Source organism: Polypterus senegalus, chromosome 8 (assembly GCF_016835505.1).
Source record: "Polypterus senegalus isolate Bchr_013 chromosome 8, ASM1683550v1, whole genome shotgun sequence".
In the NCBI taxonomy this organism is placed as follows: Eukaryota; Metazoa; Chordata; class Cladistia; order Polypteriformes; family Polypteridae; genus Polypterus; species Polypterus senegalus.
In genome coordinates, this window is record NC_053161.1 from 21,495,228 (window position 1) to 21,512,508 (window position 17,281).

At 34.9% G+C, this 17,281-nt stretch overlaps 1 protein-coding gene across 2 annotated transcripts in view; it reads right to left on the minus strand.

Annotated features, from left to right (window-relative positions):
• Positions 1-291: 291 nt before the first annotated feature.
• Positions 292-17,281, minus strand: part of LOC120533833 (monocarboxylate transporter 2-like) — a 139,753-nt gene continuing 122,763 nt past the window's right edge. For both annotated transcript variants that reach the window (XM_039760861.1, XM_039760862.1), the window contains exons 3-5: positions 11,075-11,218; positions 5,017-5,838; positions 292-972 (exon numbers count right to left, since the gene is read on the minus strand). In XM_039760861.1, coding sequence (XP_039616795.1) covers positions 689-972; positions 5,017-5,838; positions 11,075-11,218 — 1,250 coding nt within the window. In that variant the 3' untranslated portion in view covers positions 292-688. The remainder of the gene's footprint in view (positions 973-5,016; positions 5,839-11,074; positions 11,219-17,281) is intronic.

The window sequence follows — 17,281 nt, forward strand, 5'->3', positions numbered from 1 at the left end:
AAAAGTTAATACCACTTAAACAAGCACATATTAAAACCAATATGCAGTTAAATATACTTTGTTAATTTCTGTCTTGTTTTCTTGACAATGGCATGCCACTGTACAGGCCAAAAATCTAAAAAAAAAGATTTTTTTTAAATTTACCATTAAAAAATCTGCAAGATGCAAAAGTTGTAGAATAAAAAGTGTACAATATTTCTTGAGGTTTAAGGCAATGCTGTACTTTGAAAGTAGCTGTTGCAGAGTGTGGCAACTGAATTTTTCACAAAAAATGTCTCTTTTTTACATCCATAGAGCAGATAGCTTCTCCAAATTATTCATATGAATTTCACTTTTCCAACACTAAAAATCATTCAGGCATTTTTCTCTCTGAAATCTTGAAATGATGGTATGCTTGGTGATGTTTAAACCAAAACAAAAATCAATATCTTCTGAAAGTAATACCAATACTTCATACTTGCACAGCCATTTTTATATGGCTGAAAACACAGTTAGTTCAAGCTGCTTAATGACTGAAATATTACAAACCACTTCAGCAATATTTAAATTAAAAACACAGAAAGAGCTGTTACTTTGGCAGCAATACTTATTGATATAGAGAGGAGCAAGATTATTTAAAGTTGCTCGATCTTTGACATTAACACACTGGAACCATTTCAATTTCTTACTGTTTTGTAAATATACACCTTTAAATATTTGTCTCTCTATCTGCCTCATCTGGGTTTTTCTGAGGACTAACAGCCAAATTTTCAAGTGCATTTTCTTTGCTTTCCTGGGGTGCTTCTGCACTTTTTTCACCATTGGTCACATTGGCTTCAGGCTCCTTCTGTTCTTCCTCATATCGTTTTTCTTTAGCCAGAAGTCTGTAGTTGATGGCATTCCCAATGAACAACCAGATACTTGCGATGATCACGATGATTCCACAGCAAAAATACATGTATTTATAGTCGCCAGTCAAATCCACCAACCAGCCTAGCAAAACAGATAAAAAAAAGACATAAAGCATGTACACATCGTTCAATACACAGTTATTATAAAGGTAGATGACATTAAATGAATACTTCACCCCAAAATTATATTTTTATGGTTACTTATCCCATGTAGTTTGCAGTGATATCCAAGAAAAAATTTAAATCTCATGTTCTCATGCAGAATGAAGGTAATAAGGTTTCTAAAAGAATAGGCATAGTGACCAACACTGGATTACGCAAACAATATAAATGATGCCCATGATAAAATCTCATATTACTTGTGTCACATAATCCACATATGACATCACTCAGCAATATTCTCACCTTGGGCAAAATGCATGAACTTTTGCTAAAATTTTATTAAACAAATACTTCCAGAAAAATCAGCAGTGCAGGCAAAGCAGACGCAATTACATTTATTGGTCAAGAGTCTTTACTTTTAAAGCTCACCCCTGAGTGTTTCCACTGTATACACTGGTTTAATTTTCTGTAAGAATTTATTCAGCAGTATTTTAACAAACAATGCATACATTTTTGCCCATGGTGAGAATATGTCGGAATGATGTGACATGTGGAGTATTATAAGAATTTTTTATGGCAGTCTTGTCTTTATATTGTTTGTTGAGGTCCAGTGTTGGTTCATTCTGTCAGTAAGACTGTTATATTCATTCTTGATGTGAAACCCGAGATTACATTTTTTTTTTTAGGTATCTCTAAAACTACATGGCATAAGTAGTATATTAAATAAATATAATTGATAGGTAGCATATTCCATTCACAGACACAATGTTTGTTTTTATTGAAATTTATAATTTACCATTACAATTAAAAATATATTGGTGTCATTTAGATTTTTTATAGTATTTGATGAACAGGATTAATTGTTATGAAAGCACCCAGACACAACTTTATTTTTCCTTAAGGAATAAATCTGGCTTAATGCCGAAGCTCATTACGTAAACAAATTATATAATTATATATATATATATATATATATATATATATATATATATATATATATATATATATATATATATATATATATATATATATATATATATATATATATATATATATATATATATATATATATATATATATATATATATACACACACACACACACACAGGTAAAACAAAAAAAACTTCTAGCTTGGCAGTCACAGTCATTGTGAGACATTATGGAGGCATATCGCTCATGTAAAGGTGCCCCAGTAGTATTATCCAACACACTTCTTCTGAATAATTTATTTTCTAAAAGTACTCAGTGTTACTGTGTTAAAGACAGAATGTGCAGTTTTGTTCACAATGTTACTCAAGCTGCACTTTCTGGAGCCTTAGAGACAGACAGCATTTGTGACAAAGAATACCACAAAGTTGGAGAGCACATGCCATACAGAAACCGAGGACTGACTTCATCTGGCCCTGTGGCTTTTCCTGTGTGTAGCTTTCTTAGTTGTTTCCTCACATGGTTTTCAGTTATGGACAGTCTACACTGATGGTCAGATCTGGACTTGTCACCTAGAATTCCAGTTCACATGTTAGGAGGTGTTGATGTAGTAGAGATGGTGTGGGCTGGTCACTGGAAAAAGGTGGCAGTGGGAGAGAATTTTTAAAAAAATGGTACAGGGCATTAGCTTTGTCCATGTCCCCTTATGAAACCTAAGTCCTGGATTTCTTGAGTCCAGTAATTATGCCCAGTCCATTCAGACATTATTCATTAAGAGTTGTTTTGTATTTTAGATTTGTAAGCTTCCTTTCATCCACTCAGCTTTTTCTTCACTATTTGATGTGTATCCTTCAGAAGTTCTTTGTCATTGGATTTAAATGACCTCTTTTCCTCATTCAGGAGACTTTTTAGCTGCTTAGTAATCCAGGGCTTTTTGTTTGGAAAGCAACTCACTTTCTTTGAGGGGTACCACAGTGTTGATGCAAAAATGAATACAGTGGAACCTCTAGATACGATCACCTCTGTATACGAGAAATTCAAGATAAGAGGAAAGTATGAGCGAAAAATTCAGATCTAAATACGAGCATTGGCTCGTGTAAAGAGCCACAAGCCAGGCTGTGGTTATGCGTGACACGTTTCCCGATCCGCCTCGACTCAGGGATTCACACAAGCTGATGCTGCCAGCCCGTCAGCTCACTCAGTGTTCCTTGTTCTCCTGTAGCGTGAGGATCTACGCGTTTGTGCGCTTGTGATTTCATTGTTTCGCTGTAGCAGTTCGCTGTATAAGCGCATCCAAAAATATCACGGACATGCAGACGGAGAATAGGAGATGATTGCCCTCAAGAGGAGAGAGAGAGAGAGAGACAGAGAGAGGTGCGCGTGTGCACGCGAGCTTTGGAGCGAGATAAGGAGAGAGAGAAGCGCGCGCAAGCTAGCGAGAGAGATAAGCAGAGAGGCGCGAGCGAGCAAGAGAGATAAGGAGAGAGAAAGAGAGACGCGTGTGCGAGCAAGAGAGATAAGAGGAGAGAGATGCGCATGAGAGAGAAGAACCATCAGCTCAGTTATGCTCACATGACGCTCAGCAGACAAAGTGTATCCATACTACTTGTATTGCAAGACATCGCTCGTTTTATCAAGTCAAAATTAATTAAAAAATTTAGCTCGTTTTACAAAACACTCTTAAACCAAGTTACTTGCAAACCGAGGTTTCACTTGTATATATTATTTATCAGTGTTATTTGTTAGGAAAATTGATTTTTATGTTGATATTTTTGGGGGTGCGGAACGGATTAACTGGATTTCCATTATTTTCAATGGGGAAGTTCGTTCTAGATACGAGAAATTCGCTATACAAGCTCAGTGCTGGAACAAATTAAACTCGTATCTCGAGGTTCCACTGTATTGCCTGTGATGCAGTGACTGAGTCCCTCAATATCATTCCCATGTGACTTGTACATCATTTGCCCACCTGTCATTTGGATGCAGTCATTCAGAGCAGTGAATCAGGTTGTGGTCAGATCTGCACAGAAGTGTCAGCAGTTTACACTTAAAAGAATCTTTTACATTTGAATAGACCAGGTCCAGCTTATTATTTCCTCAAATAGAACATGACACAAACTGATTTAGGTTTGTCAGTGCTCCTTCCAAAGTCACATGGTTGAATGTACCCTGTATTACAACTGCAGGATTAGAATGAGACATCAATGAAAGCATTGGTGACAGAGTGAATAATTTCCATTCCTGAGGATTATAAAAACATTTCCCTGGTTAAATAACAATTTCAAATTCTGACAGCCAGAGTTTCAATGTCCGAATTACAAACTTTTAACGTTAACGTTTTAACTGGAATATTCTCCCTTTTATACCATTCCTAATACACACAGATGCCCACTAACCCTCCTTTCTTTTTTTCACACCACACTAGGTCTCTGCTCACATAGGATGACATCCATCTTGCATTCAAACAGTGTCAGGTATATGAAGTTTAAGACAGATCTTCGTAAAATGTAAAAAATCTCTGTATCTGTATGCACCACGACCTGCTAAGAGAGTGGACAATTCATCCATCTTATTAGACAACAATTGAACATCACCCATTGTAATGGATGGCAGATCAGTCTTGAGTCCTTTTTGCCTTGCTTTTATTCCCACACCAGCACATTGCCCTCTATGTTTTTGCACAAACATGGTTCAGTGAAGCTGAGCTGCTTAGTAGCTCATTACAGGAGTATTTAATTCCCAGTGCTTTTATTTTCTCAGTATTTCTATTGTTTCCAGGTGTTGCAGGTATAAGATAGCCTTTGTGACCTGTTCCAAATTCACAGCCTGTTTGAAGATGAGCTAGTCAAGACAAGCCATTGCCTGGTTTTGCGGTGAGCGTAGATCATCTGTAAATTTATAATTCATTTATCCAATTTCTACTAGCTACTATCAGTGACAAGCCAGAAGCCAGATCAAGCCTATTCTTAATCTAGATAAGTAACTAGTAAATTGTGTTCAAAAACAATGAGAAAAACAGAAAGAACACAGAGCTTCTGTAACACTATAAAACATATATATATGCATATAAGGTATTTATCGAACTATCTGTACATACCTGCCAGTGGTGGTCCAATTAAAACGGGGCCACATTCTACAATGGTGACTAGTCCAACAGCACTCGAGAACCTCTTAGCTCCAACAAGGTCCATTAAAGTTTCAAAGAGAACAGAGCTAACCATTCCAAAGGCAAATCCAAAAAACACAGCATAAATTACAAGTCCAGAATAGCCTTTTGCTAATGGGCAAAAAACATGACATATACCATTATACAGGACAGCAAAGCTGAAAAAATACTGTATTTTAGGCCGCACTCGTTTTGTGTTTGCTAACAGTCCCATAGAAGGTCGAGCAAACATGTCTACAAAAGCTAGAATTGAAAGTAGAAAAGCTGCTTTATACTCATCGATGCCCTGGGTTTTAGCATATGCGGCTAAAAATACAATAGGTGCAAAGAAGCCAACAAACATAATTACATTTCCAGACAAATAAATGAGAAATCCTCTGTGTTTGAAGAGTGATAGGTCCAAATATTTATTGAAAGTTTGCCATACTGTCAACTTCGTTGGATTTACTTTGTTCTGCAGTAATGGGTCTGCTACTTCTGATTCCACATCTTTTTTGACAACAGGAGCTGGCGTTGGTCCCACTGGTCTCATCAATGCAGCTGCAACACAGCAGTTTAACAGAACTCCACCTAAAATTAAGAAGCTCCCTCTCCATCCATATGAATTAAACAAGTACTGATTAAGAGGAGCCAAAGTGCTCAGGAATACTGGGCTTCCAGCCATTGCTAGACCATTAGCAATTGGACGTTTCTTGTAGAAATATTTTCCAATCATAGTCAGGGCGGGCTGCAGATTAAACGCCAATCCAAAACCTACAAAAGAAAAAAATATATATATTAAAATTATATGTATATAGGAAAAACTGAATAGAAAAATAAAACCTAAGGAAAACAAATAATACTTTCATATGGTTATGAAAATTGAGTTAATAATTTACTGGAAACATAACAAAAAGACTTGTTTTGCTTAACTAGTAATAAAAGTGTGCTTTGTAAAAAATAAATATATATACCTTAAGAAAAAAGCGACACCTTAGAGTTGAAACACACTAGAATGTTAAAATGCTAAAAATGCTAAATGTTTACTTGTGCACTTTATTATAAGTATTCAGCAACTTTCTATGGTTTTCTTAAACTGGTACTGTGAGTTAGGTCAAAAGTTAAGTGCATTTTTCACTGCTTTTATTAATTCCTTGTTTTTCATATTTGATACAAATACTGACTCCTCACTGTTTCTTAGGTTCCAAAGTAGTCTGATGTGTTTGTTTTGTGCTTTGCACCATTTCTTTTTTTACAGCACTGTGGCATTTATTTGGGTTTAAAGGGAGCTAGTTGTTTTAGGCAGGCACTCTAATCTGTCTACTTAGTGTCAAATCATTGAAATAATCCATTACGGGGTCACTCATAAGGTCTTTCTTCTTAGCTACAGTACTTTTACAAGCCTGACAAGTACTTTAATTAATTTTTTATGGCTGTTATAGTTGCTGTAGGAGTTAAATTTGGCGTGCACCAGTGTGTAAAAAGGGACAACATAATGGAAACTAAAATTCAAGCTGGAATAAACTGCTGTGAACACAATTTTGGAACCATATGACACATTTTATTCTAAAAACATTATTTTATGTGTATGTTTAATTTTATATTTATAGTATACTAGTTGTGTGTGGTCTTCTGGACAAAAAAACAACCCAAACACTCCCTGGCAGTTTTACTATATTTATGAACTTGGAGAGGCGTCACATTTAAGAATTACTCAGTGCAGAGGACGTAGACTCACCTGTACTTGCTGCCCCACTGGCTTTTGTAAAAACACACTGGTAATACCATGTCTAAGCCATACAACTGGCATACGAGCCCTATTAATCTTTGTCTTGAGAAAATATCTCCAGATAGAAAATGTTTTTAGTGAAAACTTAAAGCCTTGCCATCCGTTGCTGAGGTGTTTCACTTGTATTTTGTTGAGCTTCGGTATTTGCTTCGGTTCAATGTTTTGTCTCTTCATCTGTGTCGTGAGCATGACATTATTGTTGCACGGTGACGTTTGCTGCACACAGATGTTTCGTAGTGAGGTGCATGCTAGCACGAACTAGTGGCCGTTGTTGAGTGTGAGCATATATGTCTAATTATATTGCAGTGTATTATATGCATCATCACACCACCATTTAACCTGCTGATTTTTAGCATGATTGCTGCTATTTTGTGATCATTGTTGTTAGCAACAATGTTCATTATTGATTGCATAACCTTTTTTAAAATAGAGGCGCATGGCACTCTTTTCAAATTGTGTAAAAAATATCAGAAAACTAACTCAGTTAGTATTTGTTTATAGAAAAGGTTTTTAGTTATGATTTTGCTAGGAATTTTTCACTAAGAATTTTGTCTCTTCATTTTGTTTTTTGGTTGCTTGTAAAGTACTACTGAAATTATTGGGTTTTGACCACTGATTTTAATACTGATTATTCTTTATCTTTTTGTTCTTCGCTGTTTTTTTTCTTGTTTATTGGACATACCTTACTTTCATCTCATTACAAAATTATTATTTTTTTATTATACTGCCGATCTGAATCTGTTGCCCATCTGACAAAGGCATGACAAATTTGTAATAAACACACAAAAGAGGTACTGAGAGATGGTACAATTGGCACTATATTTAATTAGAGACCACAATGGTTGAGGAACCTTGAGTACTGAGGTCAGAGGGGAAAGGGGACATAATGTCCATACATGTAATAGATGCCATAGAAGGTGAATTCTGCCATTTACTGGTTAGACACTACCTTCATTTTCCAGGAGATTAGTAAACCTGGCTAACCTAAAATCCACACAGTCACTTCTGGAATTTAAGCTGTGAAGATGTACAGTAGAACCTGGGTCCTCCCCAAAGCCCTGTGTACATTTTCTGTAGAAAATATATGACATGCCGTAGTCCATAAAGTGGCTTTAAGTATGCCTCATGAGTTACTACCAGAATGAGATACATATGGCTTTATTCAAGTGTCCATTCAGGTTTAAAAGCAGTAAATGTGGCAAGAACATGGAGACACTAGCTGAGGCATGTAAAGGAACATATTGTTGAAATTGTTGATGAGGTAATGTGGAAGACCCACAATATAATAATATAGTGTCACCTGTAATAAGGTAGGGCACACAGGGCACCTATAGATTGTACTTTTGCAGTGTCTCATAATTATGACTTTCTAACTCATAAATAAAAAATACAAACAAAAAAAAATCTGCAACATGTTAAACAACTGCAAATGCATTGTCAATGATCAATATTCTGCTCAACAGGGCATCACTCAGTAAAATGTGGCATGAATAATTTGTACAAATGGTAAATACACTATATTTATTCATTTGACTCAAGTTATTTCAGTGCTTTCATGTTAATAGGCCACTGATGTATACAATTGTACAGAGAGTATGAGCTATGCATTCTGAAAAATAAACTGTGGCTGAATGCTGATGCATGCTTAATAATCAAGTCTAATTTTGTGGCACAACAGTGTTGTTGTCTCATAAATATCTGGTCTAAAAGTATAAATCAGGGCTCAGATGCCATTCACACTGAATACAAATATTCCCACACATTCTCAAAGCAAACTGTAATTTTTAATTTGGTGTTGTTTCCCAACTCCTTTCATGGCTGGGTGCTAACCCCAGTTTTGGTATTGTAGCTTTTCTTTTCTACAGCATCTACACTCTTTATAATCTACATTTATTTACTAAAGAAAATGCTTAGGTTTCATAAAATATTAGGAAAATTGTTTTAATGTTTTTATGAGCTTAAATTGTTCTAAGGTACACACAATATCAGTGACAGACAATGGACATTGTGTGTAGGAAAGTTGCCTCACACTATACCACAGAGCTCTAGTGGACGAGTACATGGACTTGCACAAGTGTTGTAACATGTTTTATGCTGACTTCCTAAGGATTTGTTAACCAAGATATTACTGTATACACAATATACTTCAAACACACAGTGATCCAAATATTATAAAATAATGTTGTAGTATGCAGCTTGAAGAGGAATTTATTGTAAAGTGCATCACTTTTGCTTTAAAACAGATTTAAAGCTCAGTAAACAAGGAAAGGTTAATAGGTCGCTGAGGTGTCAAAATAAAGGCAAATGAATGTGAAAACAAATCTCTTTCAAAATAAAAATCAATCAATCAAAGTGTAAGGTGGGAATGTACTGTATATCATGCACACAGTAAGAATTTCAGTTTGTTGTCAACTTCATTTTGACATTCTATCATTTCAATATATCATACATATACAATGAAATGAAATACATATCCAAACAGCACATTTTCTCTTTTTCCTTATTATTATTTTATTTTTTAATAAAATGGTATCACAATTAAAATTAACTCAAGTTAATTTTGAGTCTTAGTGCTTTGAAATAAAAATGCCACAAAGAACAAATTTCAATGAAGGATTTGACATTCTGGGGAATTTGTTAAGGAACGGAATATTTTTGCAAGGCACTGTATAATGCAGTATTTCTGTGCCTGTAATGTTTACGTACACTTTATAATTAAGTTCCGTGTATTTAAAAGGAGTGAAAAAAACATTACTGTAGAAAAAAATACATAATTTGTTTTGTTTGTTTTTTTTTCTTTTTCATTGAATCTAATGTCAGATTCATCAGTTATATAGTTATAGTATAGTCTAATTTTATTCTTTCATTTCCTTGATACACTCATTGTATGATTAACCTCCTTGTCAACCCAAAATAAAACAGACATAAATAAACTAGAGTAAAATCAAAAAAGAAAAATACTGAAAGAAGTCAAAGTAACAGTTGGACAGCAAAATAAAATTAATAAATAAAAATTACCAGAAGGTGCTGCAGTTATTGTAGATGTAAGTAGCAATGAACAGTCAACTATTAATCTGTAAAATATCTACTTTGAACAGTATATTATGTAATTCAGGATAATACAGCACAGTCGTAATCCTGCACAAGTAAAAAGTGAAGTAGATTTCTTCAAGCTGAGTGTGTTGTCAACATCACAAAGGTCAGTCTATTAGATTAAGTTCAAATGACATAACCAAAATGTAGCTAACCAAATGCTGACTGGAAAAGAGTAAACATATGTAATCTTGTAAGAACCATTAATATAAGATGTGCAGTTTTGCAAAATATTCAAAATTAAAGTAATGACTGAGAGTAACAATTAAGTCATGCATCTGTCGTATTACATAATAACAGGAAAAAGCGTTCATTAATCTAGACTGTTAGCTGGTTTGTAACTTTAAGGATGTTTTAATGATATTATTTCTGATCATGCACAACTACTGAATTGAACAGTCGAAAAGTTTATTGGTTTCTCTGGTCACATTATTTAATCAAAACAGAGGATACACCATGGAACAAATGGCAAAAATACTTTGCCATAGAAATATTAGCTCTGAAATAAAACATTCAGTTCAGAAAGATTTCACACCCACTGTCACTTTCGAAGTGGGAACTCTAGAAATGAATTAAATACATGCTTTAAAATGAAACACATAAAGGTCTAGAAGGAGTCCTACTTGTAACACTGCTGGCATGTCCCTGTGTGATGCCCACAGTAGATAGGGTACATCATTAATCAAAATTCCTTTGATAACTTTTTCATTTTTAACTCCTGACAGTAATTTAGTGCAGGTTGTGCGACAGCAGACTAAACGGCCTAGGAGGAGTTTGTATTTGGCACATGTGCTCAGACAGATGGTTTCAAATCTTACATTACACAAAAGCTCTCACAAGGCTGCACACAGCTGTAAAGTTCTAAATTATTAATTAAATGTGGAGGAAAAAAAATATGATAACCCAAGGAGTCCAGGATTTTGTTTATAGACTTTTAAAATATCTGAAAAATAATAAAAAGACTGTACGAACCAATTGCATAGCTTCTTAAAAATTTGCAGTGCAGCTTTAAAACACTTCAGTTGGTGAAAATGTTATCTTGTCATTATACAACATGTCAAAATCCGAGAACAATAAAGCCTTACAATAAAAGCAATTACTAAAGAGCACACATAATGCAGAACCTACCTCCTATGATTCCGATGCAAACATAAAGCTGCATAATATTGTTGCAGAAAGAGGCAGAAATCATTCCTATTGAACAAAGAATGCCTCCCATGAATATCACTGGTCGACTTCCATATTTGTTTACAAGAATGCTGCTAATGGGGCCTGTAAATGACAAGAAATTACAACGTTAAATGCAGAAAGAGCATGTCTGAATTATGAAAAACACACAAATGCAAAAAGTTATGAGCAATATGACAAAACAGAAAACAGAATTATGCCAAAGCAGATTTTCTGTGAATTAATTTTATTAAACTGGGGCTTTGGTCTAGTTGTGATAGCTGAACACAATGTGTTTCTTACGTGTAAAATAATCTGAAATTAAAATAAAAATGTCATTATAGGCATGAACAAGGATCTTGCAATGTTATATGTTTTACACCTATTTCTTAAGATATCTGATACATACACTGAACATTCTAGGAGAGGATTGGATGGTCATTCTAAACTTACCAGAGATAGCCTTCATTTCCTTTGTTTGTTCTGAATCAGAAAAATGTATTGTCATGCTTAATAGTTTGTTCATTTAGTATAATAATTTGAATACACATATGGTATAGTATGGTAAGCATAAAGCAAACAAGATGTCAGTTTTTTGAGAACAAAATTAGCCTTTTTTCTTAACCAAATTCCATACAGATATATTTCATCCATCCATCCATTATCCAACCCACTATATCCTAACCACAGGGTCACGGGAGATATATTTCATTGATTACATATTTTGAAATACATGATTGTGTACATTTTCCAAGCACAGAAATTTAGGTTGTATTAGAGATAAGATGTTCTGATACAATTGTAAAGGACCAGGAAATTAACACTACCAAGATCAGAAGCCAAAAGATCAAAAATCATCGTGTCAATGTTTTTTCCTGCACGGTGGTGATGTCATAGTCAGTCATCCAATTCATACAACGTGTAGCCAAAGATTTTTCCTTTTTATACTTCAAAGCTTTGGAATTTCAAACATAATGCAAAATATTCTATGGTAAATAGGAGCTTCAGTTACTGCTCATTCTTGGCTAAGCGCTGAAATCTTACTCTGGTGCTACAGAATATGCAATAAATCAGCTAATGAAAATGTTATTACTTAGGATATGCATATCTTAAGTAGGCAAACTGCAACATATAAAGATACACACTCTGCAACCAAAAGCCATGCCACCTTGAATTATGCAAGCACCAAGCTGAGCTATCCACTTTTTGTGACACATCTACACTAAGATGTTGTACAGGTATAAAAGACATCCAAAGCTTTGCTGCCTATGCTCCTGCTCAAAGCCGACCCTCTTAAACTGTGTACTTCCTCCTATCAAGCCCTGCATGCCCTTGCTGACTGCTGGGAATTGAAGTCTTCTCTGTAGTTCTGCCATAGGTTCATCACTTTAACAGGCTTTTCGTCATAGTGACAACATGTTATCAAGTAAACTTTACCACACCAGTTGCTGTTTTACAAGAATATCTGCTTTATATGACTGCTTAACATTTAGCTTTTCAGCAAATGTCGTCTTCTCAAGTGGATGTTGAAATTTTATGTCACATATCTTTTTTGTATACCCAATTAGGGTTAGGGTCCAATCATTAGACAAAGGCATTCTCTTCCCCACCCTAATCTAATACTTTTCTGTGCTGCTGATTAGCTAATGAAAAGTGCATTAAGTGTGTATTAAGAAGAAACTGACACTTAAAGCATAGGATGCTGTTAGCAGGCACCATAGCTACACAGACATATAGCCTAGTTATGCTTCTGACTGCAGCATTGATTCATAATTTTGAGTTCCAGTTACAAAAAAAAAATAATGAAACAATTAAAAAAATGAATTAAAATGTATTTATTCGATACAATTTCTGTTTCAGCTTTTTAGTTGATCAAATATATTTAACTGTACATTAACATTTTCTTCACTGTCAAAGTTGTATTTACTGTTTTTTTATTCAGTTTTGCATGGTAGTATATGATCATCTTCATCACTTACAGTGGATCAATGTGAGTGATTTGATGTGTCACATTTTTTCAGTAATTGTTCTCTAGTTGTCTGAAAAGAGAGATAACAACTGAAAATTGGTTTACAATGTTCAGTAATGTCAATTAACAGTGGCAGGTGATGATTTTTTGAAGTAAAAAAGGTTATACAAGTGTGAACTTAAGAACAGTTCAATTTACACCTAGGTAACAGCATTCACTAACGCTACTTGAAGTGGTGAGCAGACTTTAGTGTAAGAAAAATGTCATGAATCTCTTTTTCTGAACAGAACTTCAGAATTATAAATAGGCATTTTCAGTACAGCTATTTCAAAAAAGTCAAGGAAGAGCAGGAGCATGACAAACACATTAACTAAATAATTATAAATTTTAAGACACAACGTCAATTGGTGTGCTGAATGTCTATACTACTTTTAAATTCAGAATGGGAAGAAAATATAAATGGCGAACCAAGTAATGGGGGATTAAAATCATAAAGGCACTTAGGTGGAGATTATCATAATTGTTGAGTTAGATTGTACTTTAGATACTTATATCTTGATAAGTTCATTTTAAGATGTACTTCTGAAGAGAACGAAACTAAAAGCACAAGATACCCCAAGGACCCTTAGCTGAAATTATGGATGTAAGAGATCCATGTAACCAAAACATTTGAGTTTAATTTAAGTGAAATTATTGTCCCCATTCAGGTAATCTCTGTACAGTGTGAAGTATGGAAGTAAACCATAGAAAAAGAACTGTTACATAATCCATGGCTAATTATTCCCATAGAACACCAAAAAAAATAATGGTATTGATGGTCCCTTGCTACCCCTTACTAGCCAGTGTGTCAGTGAATTCAGTCTTTGCTACAGATTGGCAAACTTCAACACCCTTTCTTGAATGAAGACCATTAGATCACTGCCTTCATTTTGTAGCAGAACCTGTTTTAGTTCAGAAAAGACCTTCCTCTTTTTAGGAATGATACTTTTATGTTCAAAAACGTGTTCTGCCTAAATTAAATTATATGGAGAAACAAAGGGAAATGAATGGGAAATGAAGAACAGAGAGAGACTGAGAAATCTACCAAGGTGAAAAGCTAAAAGATCAAAAAAATCACTCTGATCTCAAAGCTTAATTCATATTTCAAAAAAGTGTCAAAAACATGCAAAGTTCTGGTTCTCTGAAAGTATGAAAAGCTAGTCAAAAACAAAAAGATTTTCACATTTAATCTACAATTTGGATGCCCTAAAACGATAATGTCATGCACTGTAACTTCCAGGTGCCATGTGATAGCAAAGGAAGGTCACTGCTACAAACTGATAACCTCAAAATGCAACAAAATGTCAACACCTGTGAAGAAAGTGGAGACATAAAAACAATAAAACATAATAATCACAATTTCATAACAACAAAGAGTCAACAAAGTGATTTGCATTCAACAGTGGTTAAAACACTAAACATGATAAACATGAATTAAAAATATATTAGGATTATGTTCCTTCAACTGCACGGTGCAGGAGATTTTTATGTCTTTCACTTTACCAAAACCTTGAGATAAAAGCACTGACCACCATCAGTGTGTCTGTTTAAAGCTGTAAAGATTCAATACTTTTTTAGAAAAATTAATAGACATATATATATTGTGGAGGACTGCCGCCTTCGTGCTCCGGCCCTCACCCCCAGGAGGAGCTCTCCCGACAGCAGGATTGTGCCACGAGTTCCAGCAGGGCCTAATGGACTATGTAGTGTTTATACACAGCCCTGCTGGATACCTTGGGGGCTACCGGGAGTCGCTGTAGGGGGGCTCGTGGGCTCTTATGTGCCGTATAACCCGGGAGTTGTCACGGTCACGTGACAGGAAGGAACAACGTGCTCCCGGGTTGAAGAAAAGGACTGTTTACCCTGACTCAGAAGGAATAAGGAACTGTGGACTGTTTGGGCAGGAACACCTCTGGGTCAGGGTGTATAAAAGGATCGTGGGGAAGCCCTGAGACTGAGACGAGCTGGGAGGTAGAGGGGTGAAGTGTCTGGGCGAGGAGGAGAGAATACTATTATTGTTTATTGAATTTATGAGTAGTGTGGAGGGTGTTTTGTGCACATTATTGGTATTAAAAAAGAAGTCTTGGACTTTTATCCAGTGTCTGGAGTCGTACCTGAGGGTTGGAGAGGTGGCCAAGAGCCTCACTGTCACAATATATATATATATATATATATATATATATATATATATATATATATATATATATATATATATATATATATATATATATATCTTAAAGAAACATAGAAAGATTCAATCAGGAAGCAGCACAGACAATTCATTTTATAGTGGATTGTAACTGAGATCAGGAAACTAGGTAACCATCCTTAAACATAAATGTTTATACACATTAATGTGATAAAATCAAAGATATATATCCAAGATATGAATGAAATAAAACATGAAACACATTTTAAGTTAATGATTTTTAGACATAGGATCACAAACAAAAAGCAAAACGGGCAAATGTATCTATGTATGTATTTATGTAATATACTTAAAACATTGTCACTGTTTTATTTAAAATGAACCTTTGTTTTATTAGTCACTTTCTTGCAAAAGTCTGTAATTTGCTATGCATATTTACTAACTGATGACATGATGAAAACTGATAAAAGAGTGAAACTTGCACATGCGGTTCCCCATCTGCAGAAGATGGTTAGAATATAAATATTTGTCAATCTTGTTACTTAAGAAACACTAATGCAAATCAAGCAAGCTCTTCAAACAGTGAAACAGTTGTTTCCATTGACATAACAATAATATTTCCATCATATCCTGTACCGTTATACTGTTTGTTTTCAAAATTCATCCAGTCTACTCCCTGCATTGAGACATTTCTTTATATAAACATTATCAAATACACTGTGTCAGGAGTGGTTTCACGGTCAGGTTGGGATGATTTGGACACATTACAATTATAATGAGACAGTTTTCAAAGAGATTCATATATGTGATGATTAGCTCCATCACTTTGTAGTATGGGAACTGTAGTGCTGCTGACCACTAGTTACTACAGAGGATTGTTAAGACAGCCGTGGACATCATCGATGTGTCTCTCCCCTCCATATAAGACACATACAGAACACACAGCCTCAGCAATGCGTCCAGTGTTGCAGCTTACCCCTCACTCCATACATCTAGCTGACAGTATTGCACCATCTAAACCAGATCATCCAAACTGTGTAACAGTTTCTTCCCCCATGCTGTCTGACTCCTTAATGCCTTAGAACCCAAACAACTTGCAGATGAACCATGAACTGTGAACTTTACACTATTTACTGTACATCTTTGACAACCGTCTAAATCAAATGCGCACATTACCTTCATGAGTGCTAAACAGTCACTACATTCCAGATATATATGTATTATCTGCTTATACAGCACACTTTTAATTAAAATGCTGTTGTTACTGTTAAGATGTTACTGGTCCAATTATAATTCATCTGCTGTACTTTGTCCTATTGTTGTCATGTCTTTTTACCGAACACTGTCCTGTCTATTTGCACCATGTGCTGTATTTTCACTAAATAATGTATATTGTCCTGTTGCACTACATGTTGCATCTTTGCACCATGGTCCTGAAGACATGCAATTTCTTCTCAACCTGTACTCTGTTTTTGGATGGGATGAAAATAAAGATACTTGAACTTAATATATCTGCCTTTTGTGGACACAGCATCCAGCCATGCAGGTTTTCCTCTTTGAAGTCAATTGTCATCAGTAACATTGTTTTTTTATTTCTTGCCTTTTATTAACTTACTAAAATATCTTAAAAATTAAAATGACAGATTAAACTCTTGTTATTGTGAGATGCATTTCAATATTGCTGTTATTAATGTAATATAGTAAATTGAATGAATGTGCATAATACATTATAAATACTAAATTCTGCTGCCACATAGTGTACTAATGCAGACAAATATGTCATATTTATTTGTATGCCTATGGACATACCAAATGTTTATCATATTATCATTCAATACAGCTGATTAATAGTACTCTAGGAAGCGCCAGTTTAAACCAACTTTAATGCAAATAGGTTGTTCCATCTGGAGGAATCTGGCACAAAGGTTTATTAGTAAATCTAATATGTCCACCAAACCATAAGACCGATCTGTTTCCTATTAATATATAGGACACTGACAGTTACAGTGGT